Here is a 20,533-nt window from a genome sequence, read left to right as displayed (position 1 = left end):
TTTTGCTGTACACCTTGCCCAGGGACATCTTTCATTAAGAAGGTTTGATGCTGTAATTTATTGTCTTTTTATGTTTGTTTAAACACAAAAGCTACTAAAGCTCTTTGTCCCTGAATTATCGATGTCTGTTTGCATCATTTGGGGTTTGCTCATTATTTTTGCCACGTGTTCCCGGTTGGAACTTGGATTCTGAACATATCATTTCCCTTCAAACTCTAGAAACTGTGAATTAACACAGCAGCTCAGGTTTGTGAGGGGCAAGCGTTTATTCGCAAGGATTGGAGTAGACTTTTAATAGCTGATCCACCAGAGTAAGGTAAATGGTGGGGCATGGACTCTTCATGGGAGCCACAGCCCTCATCCCTCTGTGGGAGGTAAAGCTGCACTTTCAGCTCTGAAGGAGAAGCACTGATCTATTCGTTATCATATCCTGGTGCCCAGTTCTTGGCACGTGGATATCTATTGCTGTGCAGCACATTTCTGCAGGCTTAGCAGCTAAAACAGCACACATTTACCATCCCACGCTTTCTGTGGGCCCTCGCCTCCTGGTTTCTCAGGAGGCTGCAGGCCAGGTGTCAGCCGGGTGGGGTCTCATCCGAAAGTCAGGTGGGGAAGGGCCCGCTTCCATGCTCCCTTGGGTTGTTGGCAGAATTCAGCTGCTCAAGGACCTCAGTTTCCCTTCAGTTCCCAGCTGGGCTTTTCTGGCATGGCCATTTGCTTCGCCACGGTGTGTAAGCCAAGTAGACAGTGAGATGGAGATTAGACTCTCCTGTAACCTATTCACCGAAGTGATTTCCCTCTGCCTTTGCCACATTCTACTTACTGGCTAAAAGTTAGCTACTCGATCAGCCCACCCTCCAGGGGAGGAGCTTACATGGGGCTTGAATACCTGGGGCAAGGGATCCTGGGAGTCTTCTTTAGTCAGCCGCCACAGCATGCGGTGGGCCCCCTGTGAATATCGGTTGTGAGTGGATGTTAAGAGCTAGGTTCATGTGATTTGAACTAAGGACACCATACCATTTTCTCCCTGTCACCTCTTTATACAACTATCTGAAAAAGCAAGGTTGTTTTAATATTTTATATACTAGAGGCCTGGTGCCTGAAATTTACACACAGGTAGGGTCTGTAGGCCTGGCTGGTGATCAGGGCCAATTGGGGCCTTCCTTCCCCCGGCTGCCAGCTGCTGGCCAGGGCCTTCTTTCATTCCGTGTGGCCTCCTGGTTGTCAGCACACATCATAGTGGGTCCTGGTCAGTCGAACTCCCGAGGGGACAATTTGCATGTTAGCCTTTTATTATATAGGACTAGGGGCCCAGTGCACGAAGTTGTGCACCTTGAAAAGAACTGTGGACCGTGAGGCTGTGGTAGGCATACGGGTGGGCCTCAACCCATCCTCCACGCTCCTGTCCAGCCTCTCCTGCCACAGCCCCCGGTCCCCTGTCTGCTGGCAGCCCTGTTCCTGACACCGCCACTCCCATGCACTGATGGCGCCAGCCCTGCTTGCACCCGCTGAAGGCGCAGAGTGATTGGGGCCAGTGCCAGCAGTGGGTGCAAGGCAGGGCCAGCACCATCAGTGAGTACAAGCAGCAGCTGCTGCCCCTCTCGCCCCTCAGGAGCAGGGGGAGGTAGAGAAGTCCTCAGGGGCCATCAGGGCCAGCAATGGGTGTGAGAGGCGGCTGCTAACCCCGATCTCCCCTCAGGAGCAGGGGGAGGTAGAGAATCCCTGAGGGGCAACTGGGTCTGGCAGCCGCTGCTCACACCAGCTGACAGCACCAAGCGATCGAGGCTGGCGCTGGGTGCTAGCAGTGGGTGCAAGCGGCGGCTCCGGCGCTGGCAGTGGGTGCGAGTGGGGCCAGCGCCGGCAGCAGGTGCAGGCGGCATGCTGGAGCAAAGAATTTTCAGTAACCACCAGAGGCTCGCCCTGATGGCAGTGACCTGCATTCCGCCTTGTTCTGGCGCCCCGGCTCACCTGCTCCACCATACCGCTACGGCTGACGCCTGCCATGTTCTGCGCACACCCCCTGGTGGTCAGTGCATGTCATAGCGATCGGTTGTTCCCATTGTTCCCCAGTTCAGTCTATTTACATATTAGCCTTTTATTATATAGGATGATACCTACATGATATTCACATAGTTCTCCCCACCCCTCATAATGCCATCTGGACGCTTGGTTACTGAACTTCAGTTGTATCCTACGTGATGACCCTACCTGCTGCTAAGAGAAAAATTTTTTCAAGAGAAGGATCAATCCAGCGACCCCTTTAATCCTGTATGTCCGGTCTCTTGATATTTTTCTTGCTGCATACATGGCAGAGATTTAAAACAGTCTTCACACAGTGCTTTTTTGATTCTCAGTCTTTTGTAAACGGAGTGCCCTGAGCAGCTTTTTGCTTGGGGGGAATGAAAAGGCAAGGGTGAGAGTTCACGTCTAATGTGTTTTGGTTGAAGTCACTTGAGATGTGTGGCCAAGCAGCTCTGCTTTCCCCCCCAAACCTTTGATACTGTTGGGCTTTTTAGTGCATGTCCGGCTTATTAAGGAGAGAGAGCCAGCGCTGTCCACATGGCCACACCGATCGAGAGAAACTCAGGCGAGTCGGGGAACCTGAAATAAGCTTCTCTTGCCCCAGGCTCCCCCAGATGGCGTGCTTTTTTATATTATTATTCAAAGGTCATGACAATACCTGTGTGAAGTGGTTTGCACTGTAGCTTAAGACTCGAGGTTGTCGTGTGCTAAGTTAGAATTTCCTTTTTGCTTCTCCACTTTGAGTGGCCTGGCAGGGGTGGGCAGGTGGGCTCTGAGACGCTCTTGAACTGCTGTGACAGGTTCCCACTACCTGCCTGGCCCTCAGCACAATGCCTTCGAAAGACGAAGGAGGACGAAGATCACCAGGTGGGCCCCTGTGAAAGTTGCATTTGCCTGGACCCCAGCCTGCCCACCCCGCTTCCTGCTTTGGCTTTGAAATTGAGGGCTGGGACAAAGCCAGGGGAAATAGCATTGTGCACCCAGCCCGGGACAGTTTGACCCTGGTGACCATGAGAATGAACATGGGAATGTCCTGTATTGACAGTAGGCGAGCCTGGTGCTGGCAGGTGGGCCTCGCTGTCACCCCGCGGCTTGTTTTTGTGTGTGTGTGTGTGTGTGTGTGTGTGTTTTTCAGCAACAGGCTCTTCCCAGCTGAGTCTGAGAATTAAATAATAAATACTCTGGTGGGCCGGAGATGTGGGGGCAGAGGGATAGAGAATGGCCGTTTTAGGTAGACCAGGAGCATTAAATTCATTTCCTCTGTGGCCTTCTCTGACCACGAACCTCGATTCTCTGGAGATGAGTAACTTGTGCATTGACTAGTTTCCACTGATACTATGAGATCATTGTGAGTAAGCGTGTCCGGGCTCAAGCTCCATTGGGGGCGGGGGGGAGGATACATGCTATTAGCAGTTATAATCGTGTTGCCTTTTCATATTAATCGCACCCCGTGGCCAAGGAATTTGGAGTTTTCTCGTCTGTGGGTGGAAACCAGCCCCAGAGAGTGTGTGTCAAGTGCCTGGGATGGATGAGGATCGCCGTACCCCGTCCTCTGACAGGCTCTCCATCTCCTGTGAGCTGCCTCTGGCGTGTTTTGCATATATCTGTGGACCAGGCTGAAAGTGCGTGCTGGAAATTGATGAGTGGAAGTTAGACCAAGCCTCCTGGCCAGGAGTCCACACTTGGTTGCTTGCCATTAGCTAATGGGGAGACCTCCCTCCTTCATTTCCTGAGATGGCCCAGCTTCCCGGGGCCACACCCCACGCCAGGCGCACCTCGCTCTCCTCTGAGTTTATTCCGGACGGTTCGGGATGCTTAGTGCCCCACCCGCTCTGATGCCGCTTTATGTCATCTCACTGCAGCAGTGACAGGAGAGAAGAGAAAATGTCGCGTGTCAAAGAGGACAGAAAGAAAACTTAGGCTTCAGAAATAGTGAGACAAGCAGGAGAATCATATTTGTGAGTATTTTTTAAAAAGGAAATTCAGGAAAAGAACAGTGCTGTCAGGATAGGCCAGTGATTGGTGGTTTGATGCTATTATTGCCTCCTTGTACACAGGCACCTTTCCTAAATGATTGACAAGTGTTTAATTTATGAACAAAGGCATCTGTGCTCTGTCTCAAGGAAGGCCTGACTGAAATGCAGTGGTGTGAACATAGCCACGTTGTAAATGGTTTGTGCCAGGAAGTTCTTGACAGCAACTTGAACCCAAGACCGGTGAATGGTAGCCAAGGTTAAAGTGAGAAGGGGAGAAGATGCAGCATCCTGGCCACGTGGCTCTCTAGGGAGGAGCAGGGGCAGGAGAGGAGAATCAGATCTGAAATCCGATCTGAGGAGAAGTACTGGCCCTTGTCCTGATCAGACACTGAGCTTCTGAAAGCACAGTGACCTGCTAACCATCAGCGAGGACAGATCGTGGAAGGCCGTGCGGAGTCTCCGGTCCTGCTGTTTTCCCTTTCCTCTGCAGCCATGGCTAATGGTGCAGCCATCACCCGCAGCAGGCATAAATCCTTCCTCCCACAAGAGGATCTTGGCTGGATGTGACGTTTATAGGACTATAGGAGCAGCTGGCGATGTCGGATTCAAGGCAAGTAGGTTGTCTTGGATGTCCTATTTAGCAGATGGCCAAGACTTGATAGATTGAAGATTATTAGGATCCCAGTCAAGGGCCAAATGGCACAATGGGCAGGAAAAGTAAATGGCAGTGCATATCGGAGCCCAGGCACGTGCAGTCTGAGAGGGCTCTTGGCCTCCCTTTCATTTTGCTTCAAGAATGAATAAAATACAGGCCCGCCTAGAGCCTGGGTTATAGACACATCTTCAGAGATTATCGATTACTTGGTTATTAATGTGATAGTTGGTTGAACGCTTCCGGTGAGCTACTTGGAAAGAAAATTTTATGAAGTTTGGATTTCATCAGCATTTATATACATTTGACCTTTTACCAAACCTGCGTGTCATGGTTTCCTGTATGGCTGATGTCTGTATGGATTTTGGTTCTAAGCCAGTGGTTCTCAACCTTCCGGCCCTTTAAATACAGTTCCTCATGTTGTGACCCAACCATAAAATTATTTTCGTTTGCTACTTCATAACTGTCATGTTGCTACTGTTATGAATCGTAATGTAAATATCTGGCATGCAGGATGGTCTTAGGCGACCCCTGTGAAAGGGTCGTTCTACCGCCAAAGGGGTTGCGACCCACAGGTTGAGAACCGCTGTCTAAACACACTTCAAAGCTTTAACTCAAGCCCTAGGTTGCATCTGTGTGCCATCCTTCTTGAAGATGACAAGTGTCATGGAAGCTGTGCCCAAATGGAAGTTTTGCAACGAGAGCACCCGACTGCCGGGAAAGGGGTGTCCATTTCTCCTCGTCCATCCGAAGCTCATTTGTGCAATCGCTGCCTCCTCGGCATCACTGCATAACTCCTTTGATCTTAAAGTGGGAGGAAGCAAATGTCAAGAGCCAGGAGCACTCCTCATGTGGCTTGAAAAGGAGTAGCATAATAGGCAATTGAGCGGATGTCAAATAAAACATAACTTTGGATTTTTTTTTTTAATTTGAACTCAAGTAGGTGCTACTTCTAGAGCTAAGTGCACTGAGAAGTCCAGGGATACAATTGCTGTTGTTTGACAATGATTCAAATTTGAGTGTTTGGGTCAAGTTGTTTCCCAGTCATATCTACCCCTATTGAATGTTGCATCTGTACTCAGCTTTATACCCTGAGCTTTACACATTTACTTTCAGTTAGGGTCATGCCTTACTGGAACAAATCTACTTATGAGCATGCTATGTGGATCCTCACCCTGAGCTTTGCAACCAAGACATCAACTAGAGAATGAGCTTAGTATTATTACTAAGTTACCTTGACTGGCCAATAATCTCCATTTTCTTCTCCCTTTCTCCTCACCCATTTTCTCAACCCCAGCCACATAAATTAGCAATGGAGGCAGTGGAGGTGAATGGGCATTGCAGGAGGCATTCCATTTATGGGCTTGCTTTGAATCTGGGGTCAGGCCCTTGAGCTTGAATGAGGCCAGGCCTGAGTAATCAGACACAGGGACACTGTAGTCAGAAGTGACCAGAAATTGAACTTGGGTTTGATGGTCTGCTTATTTCCTTCTTGCATGGGCTACAGATGTGATTGGTGGGTGTAGTCAGGGAGGATTAGGAACACTATTTTTGAGCTTTCACATTATCATATAAAACTAAGTGCACTTAAGGGTCCCCATAAATACAAAATATTCCCCTGTCTGCAGTGTTCCCATTGGAGAGGGGGGTGACTCAGTTTTAGAGAAGCATATGAGTTGATCAGGTTGACAGCAGATGCTGTATCTTGTGACATTGAATTCCACTGATAAACCTTGAGGACAAACCATAAGCAAAGGGTATTGGTTACGAAAATTATTGCTATCTTAGCCTGTCCCCTATCCTCTAACTCTACACACTCATAGAAGCTCTAACAGCTAAGTTTTGCTCTGTAACAAATGATCCCAAATAATTAAAACAATAATGATGTAATTACTCTATGATTCCCGTTTGGGTCAGCTTGACTGGTCTCTGCAAACTGAAGTTCTTCTGGGGCTGGGTGGTCTCGGATGGAGAACAACCTTGGCTGAGTCTGTCTGTGTCTGCTCATCCTCCAGTGGGCTAGCCTGGGATTGCTCACCTGGCGGTCTCAGGATTTCAAAGAGTAACGAGAGAGTATAAACCCCTTTACTTAAGTCCTACAGAAACCTCTTCCTGTATCACGTTTGCTAGCATCACATTGGCCAAAACAAGTCACGTGATCAAGCCCAGTTTCAGAGAGAGATTTACTATATAGGACCAAATCCCACATTATTTTATTAGTCTATAAACATAATACCATATATAATGGCACCCAGAGATCCAGACAGTAATAGATAATCACTGCATCTAACCCGGTTACTCCACCCCAACTTCCACACTGTTATCTTGAACAGTTGGGGGTGGGGGACCCATTCTCAGCATTATGGGATGTTTAGCAGCAGCCCTGCCTCTACCCACTTGATGCTAGTAGCCTCTCCTCCTCCACCGCTGCTTGTGACAACCGACAATGTCTGTGGACATGGCCAAATGTCCCCCGTAGGGATGGGGAGTGGGAGATAGGCAAGATTGCCTCCAGCTGGGAACAACTGCTCTAACCTGGAGACGCTGAAGCAGAAGAAAAAAAGAAACTTGTGAAGCACAGGTTATTATCAAAGAGCAAACTGGAAGCAGCAGCCCAGCAGGGAGACTGTAAGTGGGGAAGGAGAGTAGACATTTTTCAGTTACCTTAAAATCTAACCCAAGATGGCCCCGGATTCCTCTAGATAACTAGGAAACATCAAGGTGGGTCTTGCTGCACATTGAAAGATTCATCAATATCTCAACTTCATTATGTTACAAGTGGATTAAAAGAAAATACCTTCCCTGAAAAAAAAAAATTCAGGAGCTATGCTGGCCACAGATAATGGATTTTGAAAAACTCTTTATTTGGGAGAAGTTAAACATACACAGAAGTAGAGAAAATTGTATCGTGATCCATCCAATACTCATCACCCAAGGTCATAAATGATTGATGAGTGGCCAGTCTTGTTATATCTATATTCTGCTCACTTCCCCTACTATTCAGTCCTGCATTATTTTGAAGCAAATTCCAGTCATTTCATTTCACTGGTAAATATTCAATGTGTCTTTTAAAAAAGTACCTAGAAACCAAAATTATAATATGCTGGTGGAATTTTAAACTTCTAGAAAGGGCAAGAATGAGAATTTATGCTGAGTAGTATCAGAAAGTTAAGGGAAAGAGTGGGTGATGGTCAAGATCAAAGAGGCTTGACTTATGGGGAGATTTAAAACCCCAGAAGGAAATGAAGGTAGGAGACACTGTCTCTTCGAACTCTTCTGTCCTCTCCTCTCCTCTCACCTTGCCTGCTCTGAGGGACTCTTAGAAACGCCCTTTGTAGGATGTGATAAGACACAGGAGACCAGGGTTCTTAGAAGGAGAGTAAGCTGGCAGGGAACAGATCATTTTCTTAAAAGAAAAGAAATAAACACAATCACAATAAGGCATTGAAATATTCAGTCAGTGATGGATTGCTCTCTGACGACTTTCAATGACTTTGGCCGATCAGGGTCTATCTATTTTTAATAAAACAAAGAAGGAGGACAGAGTCTTGCTGTTGCTTTTTAAAATTTTGCGAGGACTATGGTATTTCTTACCCCGCTCTCATGTATTCTGAGAAGTTTCTTTCTTTTGATTTAGACTTCCTCACTTGATTTTATTATGCCATAAATCTATGTTTGGCGAGAGCCAGGGTATATGTGAGACCTAAACAGCTTGCTAGATAACATCTATCTCCCCCTCCTTATCTTTGGAAGATTAAACTGAGACTGTTGTGTCTGATGCCAGAATAGATTTAACCAATCATGTTTCCTTTACATGTAGGTCAGTCCAAGGGACAATTCTGCGCTGGATCCTATTATCCATGGGTTGAAGGGCGTCGTACATCATGGTAAGTAAGCCACGTTCACTTCCTTTTGCTGGGAGGTGAAGGGCTAAGATCTTCCTACAGAAATGGGTTATCTTGCAGAGGACAGAGGGTGACACTCATTCCTCATCCCCTGATGTTGAAGGGCATTAGAGCCATTATTTGATGGGTAAGGAGCACGCCCATTTATTACCTACAAATGGATCTGGGTTAACAGTAAGCAATTTATTTCTTTTCAGGTACCACTCTGAATGCCTGTGTCATAAATCAAAATGCCCTGAGATGTACCTACCATTCATATGCTTTGAACCTGCCACTTGTCTCATCTCTCTTCAAAAAATAGTCTTCTTTCAAGTATCTTTTAATTTATACATTTCTTGATTTGCCTCTCAGATTGAGAGGGAAAATTTTAAGTAGCTGTGACAAGTCATTAAACTTTGCCGCATGTGAGCAGGCACCATCAGCTCCTCGAACGAAGAGAGCCCGGCCGTAGTTCTGTGCGGCAGACGTCTTATCCCGGGGCATAAAACTGGGAGAGAAAGTAAGATAAATGGGTTCTGTCTTTCCCAACTGGTTTTTATTGGAGAGATTTTCCTGCAACTTTATTATCGGTAATACATCATTACCTATGACATCAGGATCCTCCAATTTTAAAAGCACCCTTGTCGCAGCGAGGGGCGGAGTCTGGATTAAATGTAATGATTTTCAAAGGTTTAATAATCTAAGTAGAATTTCAAAGACATTGACGGAGATAGCATTAGTAATCATAATAAATCTCCCCTTATCTCCACGCTGTGCTAAAATGTCTTGCACCGGCTGGGAGGATTGTCTTTAGACATTAGCCAACTCTGCAGTATTTAACTATCCCACCTCCCCCCTTTTAAGGGAAATTAAAACCAGCTGTCAGTGTTTGGTTGCCGCAGGTGAAATTTTGGATCGATCTGCTCCTTATCACCCAGCAGGTGACAAGAGTAAAACCTCATCACAGTAGAGAAAAGACGCCATAGAGGTGTTCATTGTAGGAAGTGTCTACGGCCTCCTCAGTTTCCGTTTGTTTTGTCTTTGAAGCAGACCTCACAGAGCTGCGAAGTAGGTCGTATGACAGGCCCCCTAGGGAACAAGGCACCGTTGCCAAAACTGCTTCTGTCTGCACGTTTGTGTGTGATGTTGGCCGCAGAGTGGAGTGTGGGCAGCTTCGGCGGTGCAGAGAAAGCTGGTGTGTGGGCACCACGATGTGTATTCTGAGCTCCTTTCCCCAAAGGTCCCCTTGCACACGCCATTGATCAGACTCCTTCTTGACATTCCGGTCCATAGTGTAGATTCTGAGTTTGGGTGTTTGAAAAACATAGTAAATGATAATATTAGGTCTTCCTTTCCCAGACGAGTCTTCCTTTTTTTAAACCAACACACTGGAAAGAATTCTAGAAACTTCAAAACAGACACCTGTTCTTCAGCCAGAGAGGACGTGCTCCACCAGCTGTGGCATCTGAGTAGCCCCGGGTGTGCTCACTTCCACAGAGATATGGAAGGAGATCCCCTATGTTACCGACAGCGTTGGGCTCCCTTGAACTCTCAGATCCCCAAATCTCAGCACACTCACTGCATGGTCACCCTTCAGTTCATCAGCTGTGTCCTGGCACAATCCTGGCGTCTTTCCTCCTTACCCACCATGGCCTCCAAGGCGCTGTCACGTGTAGGGAGACTCTCCTGGACACAGGAGGGTAGCAGGCGTCTGGGCTGCAGTTTCTGCCCCAGCTTCGGATTGACAACCCAGAGGAGACCTGCAAAAAAGCAATTACCTGCAAAGTCCGTGCACTAACTTTTTCAGTAAGAGCATGGCACATCTACTCTGTGACCTCACAGGGCTGGCCCGTTGACTGGGACCCACACAGGCCAGCCCTCAGGGACCTGGCAGGGAAGCGAAGTGCTGCCTCCCCGGGGCCCAGCCCTTTCAGCCTGTGCACTGCCTGTTTCTTTTTCCTCTGTCAGGAAGGTTCTGGAAGTCCCTTAGCTCACAGCAAGGAGGTCGCCCTCTTACTGTTTCTGTTCTCAGTTCAGACCCTGCCTCCTCAGAAAGTTCTTAACCATCTTAGCAAATTACCCACCCTCTCCCCGCTCCCTGTCACATCATCCTAGGTTTCTTTCCTCAAAGCACTTAGAAGTATCTGCAATTACCTTGTTTGCTCACCACTCACATATTACCTACGAAAGCATACGCTTCATGAGGGCGAGAACCCGTGCGTGTGCGGCAAATAGTAGATGCTCAGTAAACATTAACCAAATGAGTGGGGGTCAAGCATACACATAAGAGAAAATATCAAAACGTAAGACTGGAAGAAAGGGAGGGGACACCAGAGGGCCCTCGGGGTTTGCTTCAGTTGGGAAGAGAAAGGAGTGGAGATCCCGCCCTTGGTTCTCAGGCTGTTGCTGACTTCCGTGGTGACAACCCTCATCACGTCCGTCATTCTTGCAAAGGAGAATGGGCTTCAAATGGCTAAAAAAGAAGGTTGTTGTTGTGGGAACTAGAAGCATTTTCAGTTGCAGGCCCAGTGAGGGCTTTGAGTGCTTTGCCTATTTGATGGGACATGAGTAATCGTGCCCTTCACAGAATCTCTGGCTTGGGAATGATGACAGAGATGTGTAAAGAAGAACAAGTCAATATGGATTTTTGTTGTAGTTCAGAATTAGCTTTGATTTCTTCAGCTTGGGGAGTCATATCGTAGAATATTGATGTCTCATTAAGTGAATGTTTTATTAATGGGAGGAATCTTCTGTTCCTTCAGCCAAGATGGGAATGAGTAATCTGGTCACTCCAGCCAGTCATCCCTGGCCCTTGATCTCTAGGGTTCTCTGTGAAGCAGACGCCGAGATGGAGTTTTAATTGCAGGAGGGCTCTTGTGGGGAGGGACTTCCTGCAAAGGATGAAGAGAAGAGGCAGCAGGAGCAGGTGGGGCGAGCGTGGGACCGCGGCGCAGGTCTGCACCTCTGAGAGGGGTCAGGAGGCAGGAGGATGGCTGAGGAAGGCCTGGCCAGGCTGCTGGAGAACCGCAGGGCAGGCTGCGGGCAGGAGTTGTATGTTGGGCGGGAGCGGCCCAGCCCCGGTCCCCAGCGTGTTGTCATTGTCTGGAGCACCCAGCGGCGTGGTGTCCACGTGGACGCAGTGGTGGGTCCCGAGGCCCGGCGCCTGCAGGCTGTCCACCCGCGGAAGGAGGGTCCGCGGGGAGCATTCCCACACCTGGCACGGAGGTTCTCGTCCTTCTGAGGACATTTTCCTAATCACCTTCCGGTCCTCTCGCTTTTAAAAGACTCCGTGGTTGGCCCAGCTGGCTTGGCATAGCTGTGATCTTATCAACAATAAAAAATATATTAAAAATAATAAAACATAACAAATATATAAAAAAATAAAAGCCTCCGAGGTTCATACCGCAGTGCTGTTCCCAGGAGAAATAACCCACACAGGACTCGTACGTGGGAGCTTTGTGCCTCACCGTCCCACAGTGGGTATGTGGCCAGTGCCAAGAGATGGACATGATCTCCCATGTCAATTAAAAAGTGTTTACTTTTTTCTTTCAAGTTTTTGGGTCACCTACTCTTGTTCTTTTTCGTGGTGTCCACCCAAACAGCAGGCTGTTTTGGTACATGTTCTAGAAAACTGTCAAAAGGCACCGAAACACTAGCCACTCCCTCTTTCGTTATGTCAAAAAGACCAGTTTTTTATTTTTGAAAGGAAACTTGCTGTTGAGCTTTGACTACCTGCCCTCTTTTCCTGTCCCCCTCCTTGCCATCACTTCTTACTTCCCAAATGGACCACTTTGCAGTGCATGGGTGCATGGGAAGTGGGGGGAGGGGGGACAGTTAGAAACGGCCTCAGGTACTGGCCAGAGTGAGATGGCTCGGCGTCCTGTCCTTGCTCCCCAGGCTCTTCTGAGAAAGCCATCAGTGAGAGTACCAGTAAATTATTACCTGAGAACACTCTTGTGAATGTCACAAAATGAGGCTCCTGGAAGCTTCTGTTAACACTGTGCAAGTTGGGGCTATGACAAGATCAAAAGATTCTTTGTAGCCTGGCCTGTGTCCTCAGTGGTTGGGTGTTGACCCCATGAACCAGGAGGTCAAGGTTCGATTTCCAGTCTGGGCACATGCCTGGGTTGTGGGTTCGATCCCCAGTAGGGGGCGTGCAGGAGGCAGCCCTTCAACGATTTTCTCTCATCATTGATGTTTCTATCCCTCTCTTCCACTCCCTTCCTCTTTCTGAAATCAATGGAGACATATTTAAAAAAAAAAGTTTTTTTTGCAAAATAGCTTCCCTAACTGACTTATTTCCTGGTCTCACCTTTGCGGTGCTTTCCACCCATTTTCTCCCCTGCCCTGGGTGCTCGTCAGCAACTCCCCACATCTGTGGACAAGGTCATGGAACAGCTGGAGTCAGTCCAGGCATCTGGCAGGCAGGGAAGAGAGGGAGTGAACTGCCAAGTGCCGACCTGGCCAAGCGATTTCATGTGGCATCAGAGCTGGTGCCGCCTCGCCTGTCCCACCTGCTGGCGTGGAGGTTCCTACAACCAAGCACATCCTGTGAGCGTCTCTAGACCCCGAGCAATCTGCAGTCCTAACTGGGTGGGCTTCACCCGCCTCACTAGCCACCAGCCCCAGGGTGTGGGCTCCTGGCACCCCACCCTGCTGTGCGGATGCAGGTGGTGCCACCAATCAAAGGCCACGTGGGCCTTTTCTGCCAGAGTCACCCATGTCGTACCTGCCGAGCCAGCAATGGCACATGTAGGTAGAGACCCAGGAGAAATACCCACACAAGACTTGTACACGGGAGCTTTGTTCCTAACCATCCACAATGGAAACAGCCCAGATGTCTACCAGTGGGGGCTGGGTATACAGGTTGTAGTGTATTCATTCCAGGGAATAGTATTACCCAGCAATTAAAAATAACGAACCATTTGATATACACAAGTGCAAATAACACATTTATGTAAAGTTCAGGAGCAGGCAAAACTAATCTATGGTGACAAAAGTCAGAAAGTGGGGTGAAGGGGTATATGGAATGAGAAAGGGATAAAAGGGAACTTTTTTAGGTGATAAAAATAGTATATATCTTGATGTGGAATATGGCTACATAGGTAGAATATAAAAATATATAAAATATCCCCTTAGATTTGTGCATTTTACTATTTGTAAATTAAAGGATAGCCTATATGTATTATACATTAATTTCTCCCGAGATCAGACGAGATCGGGCGCGTTCAGGGTGGTATGGCCGTAGACTATACATTAATTTCTCAATGATATTTCATGCACAGAGCTCAAAACTAATCTAGCAGCACGCACCACATAGCTAACTGTGAAGAGCCCTGACAGTGGCACGTGTTGGCAGGATATGAATGCCAGGATCTCTAATACAGTGGGGCCTTGACTTACGAGTTTAATTCGTTCTGTGATGGAGCTCGTAACTCAAATTACTCATATGTCGAATCAAAAAGTGAAGGAGTGAGACACGTGATGCTGGGCTGATGCTGTGGCGTTCACTGTGACATTCGCTGCGCCAACTAGTGGTGGGGTATCTGAAGCTGGCTCGTAACCCGAATTTTAGCTCGCAACTCAAAGCAAAAAATCGGCCGAGAGACAGCTCATATCTCAAAAAACTCGTTAGTCCGGACACTCGTAAGTCAAGGCCCCACTGTACTGGCTGGAAACAGTGTGGGAACTTCATTGAGCAGTGCCCCTCCCATGTGTGTCCCCTAGAGCAGCGGTCGGCACCTTTCGGACCACAGGTTGGTGACGGCTGCCCTAGAGAAACCCAGACAGGTGCATGCCAGGGGAAGTGTACAAAGGTGTCTGTGGCATGGTGTTGCCTAACTGCCCAAACCTGGAGATGCCCCACGTGGCTGTGGGTTGATACAGCATGGTGCCATCTTATGACAGAACGTTTCACCGATGGATGGAAAGGGCGAGAATCTGCCTCTCCCCCGCCTGGGCACCTCCGAGAGCCACAGAGTGAAGGGGAGTCTGAAGACCACATGGCGTGTTCCTCAACCTGAGGTTCAGAAAGTGAGAAACCCGCTCCTGTGTGGTTTAGGGGTGCACCTGTAGGTGTAAAACTAAAAGAAATGCAAAGCACTGAGAATTTAAAAAGAGGCCAGTGGCTACTTTTTGGGGTGGAATGAGGAAGAGTTGAGGGTCTGGACTGGCTCAGGGAGGGGACCAGGGCTCCCCCTGTTCTGAGTGGAGGTCACACCGGGGCTCACATGGTTACTTGTCACCGGTGCATTTGTTTTGTGCGGCTTTCGGCACGTGTGTTGAATTTCACAGTCGAAGACGACAGTGAGTATTAGGATTAGCCTTATAGAGTAGGAGAGTCAGACAAGGCTTTCCTCTGGGACAGTCAAGTACCGAGTGGCCCACCGACAAGCAGAGGGGAGTGACAGGACTTCTTAATGAACGATTCACCATAAGCAGCCTTGGCAGGCTGTTTGTTCTCTCTACAGCTTGATTGCAGGCCATAGAAGGATCTGCAGCTGCCTCGGGATTGTATCGTTAAGAGATGAATTGGGGAGCCAATACCTCCTTTCAGAACTTAGAAAAAGGAAGTCAGAAACCACGGGGGTGGGATGTTGGGTGGCGGGACTGAAAGCAAAGGCCTCTCGCTGCTGCTGTGCTGGTGGCTGGCTCTGCTGAGTGAGGGTCTAGTTAGCCCGGAAAGCACCAGAGTCCTCCTGCCGCCCTCTGAGCTACTGTCATGCCCCCAGTACAGAACCAGGAAAGCAGGCCGCCGCTCGGGGCTTGAACCAGAGTCCTTGTGATGTCAGACTGGCCCTCACATCTCCCACACCACCGCCTCTGTTCCCTGCCAGTCACTGCATTTTTCGGTCTCGATTGAGGCTCGTCCTCTAGACTGTTGACGGGCGAGTGAAGAAATACATAGACCGTGGCCTGTCCTCACACTCCAGCACCAGTGGCATTGTCCCTGGGCTCGAACATCTTGGCATAAACTGTCTGAGGCTAAATGGCTCAAGTTTCTAAAAAATATCTTATCTGGACTTTGGGAGAAGAGGACAAATCCTAGAATAAGGGGCTTCTGGGGAAAAAATAAACCACTGGGCAGAAATAGGGGTCTGCCTCTGCACAGACTGGCAGCAAGAAGAGGGGACAGAGGTGAGTTAGGGGTTTGAGCGGTCCTGGCCTGTTTTGCGCATGTGAACTTTAGGCCCCTTTAATCACGGCCTCTGTTCATCCTCCCGTCCATCCGTGCCTAGTAAGTGCTGGTCAGGGTGTTGAGGGGAAGCTGTGAACGAGATGCCCCCTCCCTTTGGGAAAATTTTAATCTCATGAGGAATTGGGGGGGGCTTGCTATTCTTGGTGCTAAAGGTCAAAAAGACTAATATTATTTGCCTGCAGAGTAATCTTATGTGCGCATGAATAAGCAGGTAGGACTTTGGAATGAGTTTTTATAAAAAGCCTGCATTATGGAGTACTCGTAAAGAAATGGAATTTGTTAACACCACTAAACAAGGAATCTGGAACAGGCTGCCTGGGGTTTGACTTCGGGCTCGCCAGCTAGGGAGCTGTGTGATCCTGTACAAATTGCTGCACCTCTCTGTCCCCGAGGTCCCACCTTGGGGATAATGAAAGTACCTGCCTCGAGTGTGTTCATGCTGAATGAATAGGACAAGGAAAGTACCTACAGGGAGGGGCCTGGCATGTGTTCACTGTCCTCCAAATCACAGGTCAGCAAGCACAACCTGCTGGCCAAGTCTGGCCTGCAGTCTGTTGTGGTAAATAAAGTTTTATTGGAACTCAACCACACTCATTTATTTACATATGTCTATGACTGCTTTCACGATACAAGGGCAGAGTGCTTGCGAAAGTACTCTGACACTATCTGGCCTGCAAAGCCTTAAATATTTACTCTTCCACTCTTTTTTTATGATAAAGGTTTTTTGGGGTTTTTTAAATGTTTTTATTGATTTTTTAGAGAGAGAAGAAGGGAGAGAGAGAGAGATAGAAGCATTGATGAGAGAGAAATATTGATCAGCTGCCTCCTCTATGCCATCTGCTGGGGGCGTTGAGCTAGCAACCTGGGCCTGTGCCCTGACTGGGAATCGAGCTGGTGACCTCCTGGTTCAGGGGCCAGTGTTGAACCACTGAGCCACACCAGCGGGTTACTCTCTGACTCTACACAAAATGTTTGTCCACCTGCCTAGTCTGTATAGAAGCTATTATAGTAGCTCTACTGTCACTGTTGTCTTCCCACAGTGGATTGTTAATGCCGGGACAGTGTGAACACCCTCTCAGGTCCCCCCTTACCATTTGGTAGACTTTACAGAGATGGACTTGATTTTGCCCAAATCACCAAGTGATCAAAATGTATTTCAACTGAATTCAGGAGGGTTCTATTTTAGTGTTTACCTTAAAGAGAGAAATCATTCCAATTACTGTCTCCCTTTTGGGTGGGAAAGGTCTTGCTGCATTATCTACAGCCCACTGGTAGTTTTGAACATCTTAACACGTGAGAGTTTCCCATGTGAAGTTTATGTTTGCCTCATTTAATTATATGGAACTTTCCTGAAGTGTGCTAAAAATAGGAGCTCCGTGGTCTTGACTAATTGGCTCATGTCTGTTATGGATCCAGGAAGGGCAGATGCTTATCTGGACACTTTTGATCTCAGAATCTTCTAGAAACAGGCGCACTCAGGCCATTTCCAGTTTCCTGGGTTTCAGTGTGTCCAAACCTCCACCATAACTGTTAGGTATTTCCATTTCTTTTCTTAGCCACAGCCAGGAAATGGGATGCTGGGAGGCTTCTGTTCTATCATTAATAGTGCTGCTAACAATAGTGTTAAGACAGAAAAATACTTCAAAGGTGATTCCTCTGGGGCTACGTTTGAATTTGAGGCTGGTTCTCATTTGACCAGCCTTCTCTGTCAATATTTTGTCTTTGAACCAAGTTACAAGAGCCCAGGGAAATGTGCTTTTCCTGGACGTTTCGATGGGATGTGGAGAGCAAAGAGAGTATAAAAATATGCCCTCAGTTACCTTCGCAGGAGTGCTTGCCGAAGCCCTCGAGGCTGCCGCGTGATGCTCTGACCCGCTGCCTGCGAACCCCGTGGTGTTGGAGGCCTGTTGTGTAGCGGCCAAGAGCACAGACTCTGGGTTTGAATGTCAGTTCTGCTCTTCGCTAGTTGTACAACCTGCTCTTTGTGGCTCAGTTTCCTCAACTGTATAATGAGCTAATAATAATGATAATACCAACCTTATTGGTTTGTTCTGAGAAGCCAGGGAGAGAGGCCGTGTGGCAGTAGGAAATGACGTTGGAGTTCCGAGTTCTGCCTCCATCACCACCTGGCTATTGAAATAGGATGCGTGCTGCTTGACTCAGTTGGGTCATAGAAAAATAAAATGACATGGTGGAGACAATGGTGAGAAAGATGACGAGGTTCGGGGAAGGTCAGGAGGAAAAGGGTGGTGGATACGGAACCAGAAAGCGGGAGAAAGGAAGAAGCAGGAGGCCTCTGCGGTTCACCCCTGGCCCGGCTGGGTGCCTGGCAGGCCGGAGGGGCTGCACGTGCAGTCATATTCAGTCCACAGCAGCACAGTGAGAGAAGAGTTTCTAATCCCGTGGGAAAGATGGGTAAACTGAGGTTCAGAGAGATGGGCGCGTTTGTCCCTGCTCATGCCGCAGAGCGATGCTTTGAGCCCAGTGTTACTGGACTCCAAAATGCCCTCTCGCATTGACGTAACTTCCTAATCATTGTCAAGGTCACTTACCTGTTGTGTGTCTCGGTTTCCCCTCTGTGAATTAAGACATTGACTGAGCATCAGAAGGAAGCTACAAGAATGTACATATGCCAGTTATGGCCCCAGAGAGAGGCAAGGAATGGACCTGTACAGGGATAACAAGGATTCTGTCACTAGGTGACTCTGTATCAGGCCAGTCCTACCCAGTGATTTTAAGTGTTTAAAGAGAAATTGATAGTTTTTTCTTATAAAAAGTTTTGGGGAATCCTGAGGAACTAAACAATCATTGGGCTAATAGAAAGCTCGGGCTTTCTATTGTTAGTTTAGCTTATACACGTCACTAAAACTGGTTGATTCCTTGTTTTTGGTGTTTTTCTCTAAAGACCACCACATTCTGACCATATACCTTCCGGTGTAATACTTTGTTCATTGGTGTGTGTGTGTGTGTGTGTGCGCGCGTGTGCCTGTGTGTGTGTGTGCGCGTGCGTGTGTGCATGTGTGCACGTTTTCAGAGTAATTCCATAATTCTTAGTTACTGCTGTATAGTCTTGTCTATATGTTGATTGTTCATCATATCTTATAAAGGGTTTTCTTTTCCTATATAACTAAAGCATTGAAAATATTAGGTTATTAACACACTGCAAAATGCAATCAATCAGATGATTATCATCTAATGTTTTAATGATCACATTTTTAATCCAATTATGCATGTTTGAATCTTTCAAATTTTCTTTAATTAAAGATTGCCTCCTGGCACTGCTATCAGAAATAAGAAATTGAACAGAATTGAGCCAGTTATAATTGAATGTTGAAAGGAAGCTTCCAGGATAACTGGGCCACGCCGGGCTTAATGGCTGACCATGGCTTGAAAGCCCTCATACAAAATTTCCTAATTGATAAGAAAAATTTAATCATCGTCGGATAGACTCCGTTTGCATTCAAATAGCTATTTCTTGTTCTAAATAAACCTCCCCTAACTGATTATTCATATTGTCACTCAGAATGCTTAAAAGCGAAAGACAGAGTTGGGTGAAATGTAGACTCCTTAATACAGTGTGTATTTAATATAAAAGTCATACATTATTCATTTTTGCAATTTGAATAACTTTGAATTTAGCATCCCTGTTCCTCATCTTTCTCTTTGATGAACAATTAATTATTAAAATATAATATTGTCTGCACATGGCACTGGGATCCTTGAGAGGGGGCTGTGAGGTGCACTGTTCTTCAGTTCTTTTATCTAGTAACGCACAGCACCTGCTCATCATGATCTCGTGGAATGAGTGTAGTGTAAGTAGAGTGTTTCAGATATTTTTCTCAACTAGTTAAGTGGCTGGGATAGGAATGTTTTGACTTCAAATTACTAATTAGGATAGAAGTTGGAGGCAGAAGGCTCTGATCAGGATGGGTTTGAAGTCAAACTGGCCTTTTATAGTGAGATTCCTTTAACAAGCACTTCTATGTGCTTTTCCTAGGTCTAAGCCTGGAACTAGTGTTAATTCATTCAATATTCACAATCTCCTTAGGAGGTTGATAATATGAGAATCCCAGTTTACAGATGAGGGTTCAGTTACAGGGAGGTGCAATAACTTGTCTGAGGTCAGACCTTAAGGTAAACAAGGTAGGATTCAAATCTGGGGACCTGGTTCTAGCACTTCCCTCCGTTTTACAATATCTACATATTACGACTTTCTTGAGTTCTTAGGGGGAAGGTGCATTCCTCCTTCCCACAAGCTGTGTATCAGGGACTCTCCGTTTGGGGTCCAGCCGTTGAGCGCCTTGTGGCTTAGGTGAGCTTTGTGGACAGCGCCGGAAATGCAGGCCACCATGTCTAACACTATTTCTGACTGAGTATGAAGCATCATGAGTACCCCATTTGTCAGCGGACGCCATCTGTGGGACTGAGCAGGAAATGGCATTTTGAGGCAGATCAGTAAAAATTAATGTTAAATTTGAACTTTAAATCTCAAGGGGCAAAGAAAGCAACTCAAGATTTAATTCTTTAATGTCTGTTCACAAAAGAAATGATCATTAGTGGTGGAGGCACCTGAACATGTTCTAGTTATGACTATCTAGGTGGCTTCCTAACATTTACCCTCAGCCCCCGGCAGAGTTTAAAACAGGGGACGGGTGGCTCAGTTAGTTGACGTGTAGTCTCATACACCACAGGGTTTCGGGTTCAATCCCTGGTTGGGGTGGGGAGTGGGCCAGTCAATCTATGTTTCTCTCTCTCTCTCTCTCTCCTCTTTCTTATCAGTGAACATACCCTTGGGAGAGGA

The 20,533-nt window shown here is 47.3% G+C and overlaps 1 protein-coding gene across 1 annotated transcript in view; it reads left to right on the top strand.

Moving 5' to 3' along the window:
• The window catches only part of PTPRG (protein tyrosine phosphatase receptor type G), a 266,165-nt gene that overhangs the window by 119,350 nt on the left and 126,282 nt on the right, over positions 1-20,533 (top strand). Inside the window, exon 4 of the mRNA XM_081106576.1 lies at positions 8,471-8,537. Within this exon, the coding sequence (XP_080962702.1) occupies positions 8,471-8,537 (67 nt within the window). The remainder of the gene's footprint in view (positions 1-8,470; positions 8,538-20,533) is intronic.

Source organism: Myotis nattereri, assembly GCF_964212035.1.
Source record: "Myotis nattereri genome assembly, chromosome: 14".
In the NCBI taxonomy this organism is placed as follows: Eukaryota; Metazoa; Chordata; class Mammalia; order Chiroptera; family Vespertilionidae; genus Myotis; species Myotis nattereri.
This window is presented reverse-complemented; position numbering and strand designations above follow the sequence as displayed.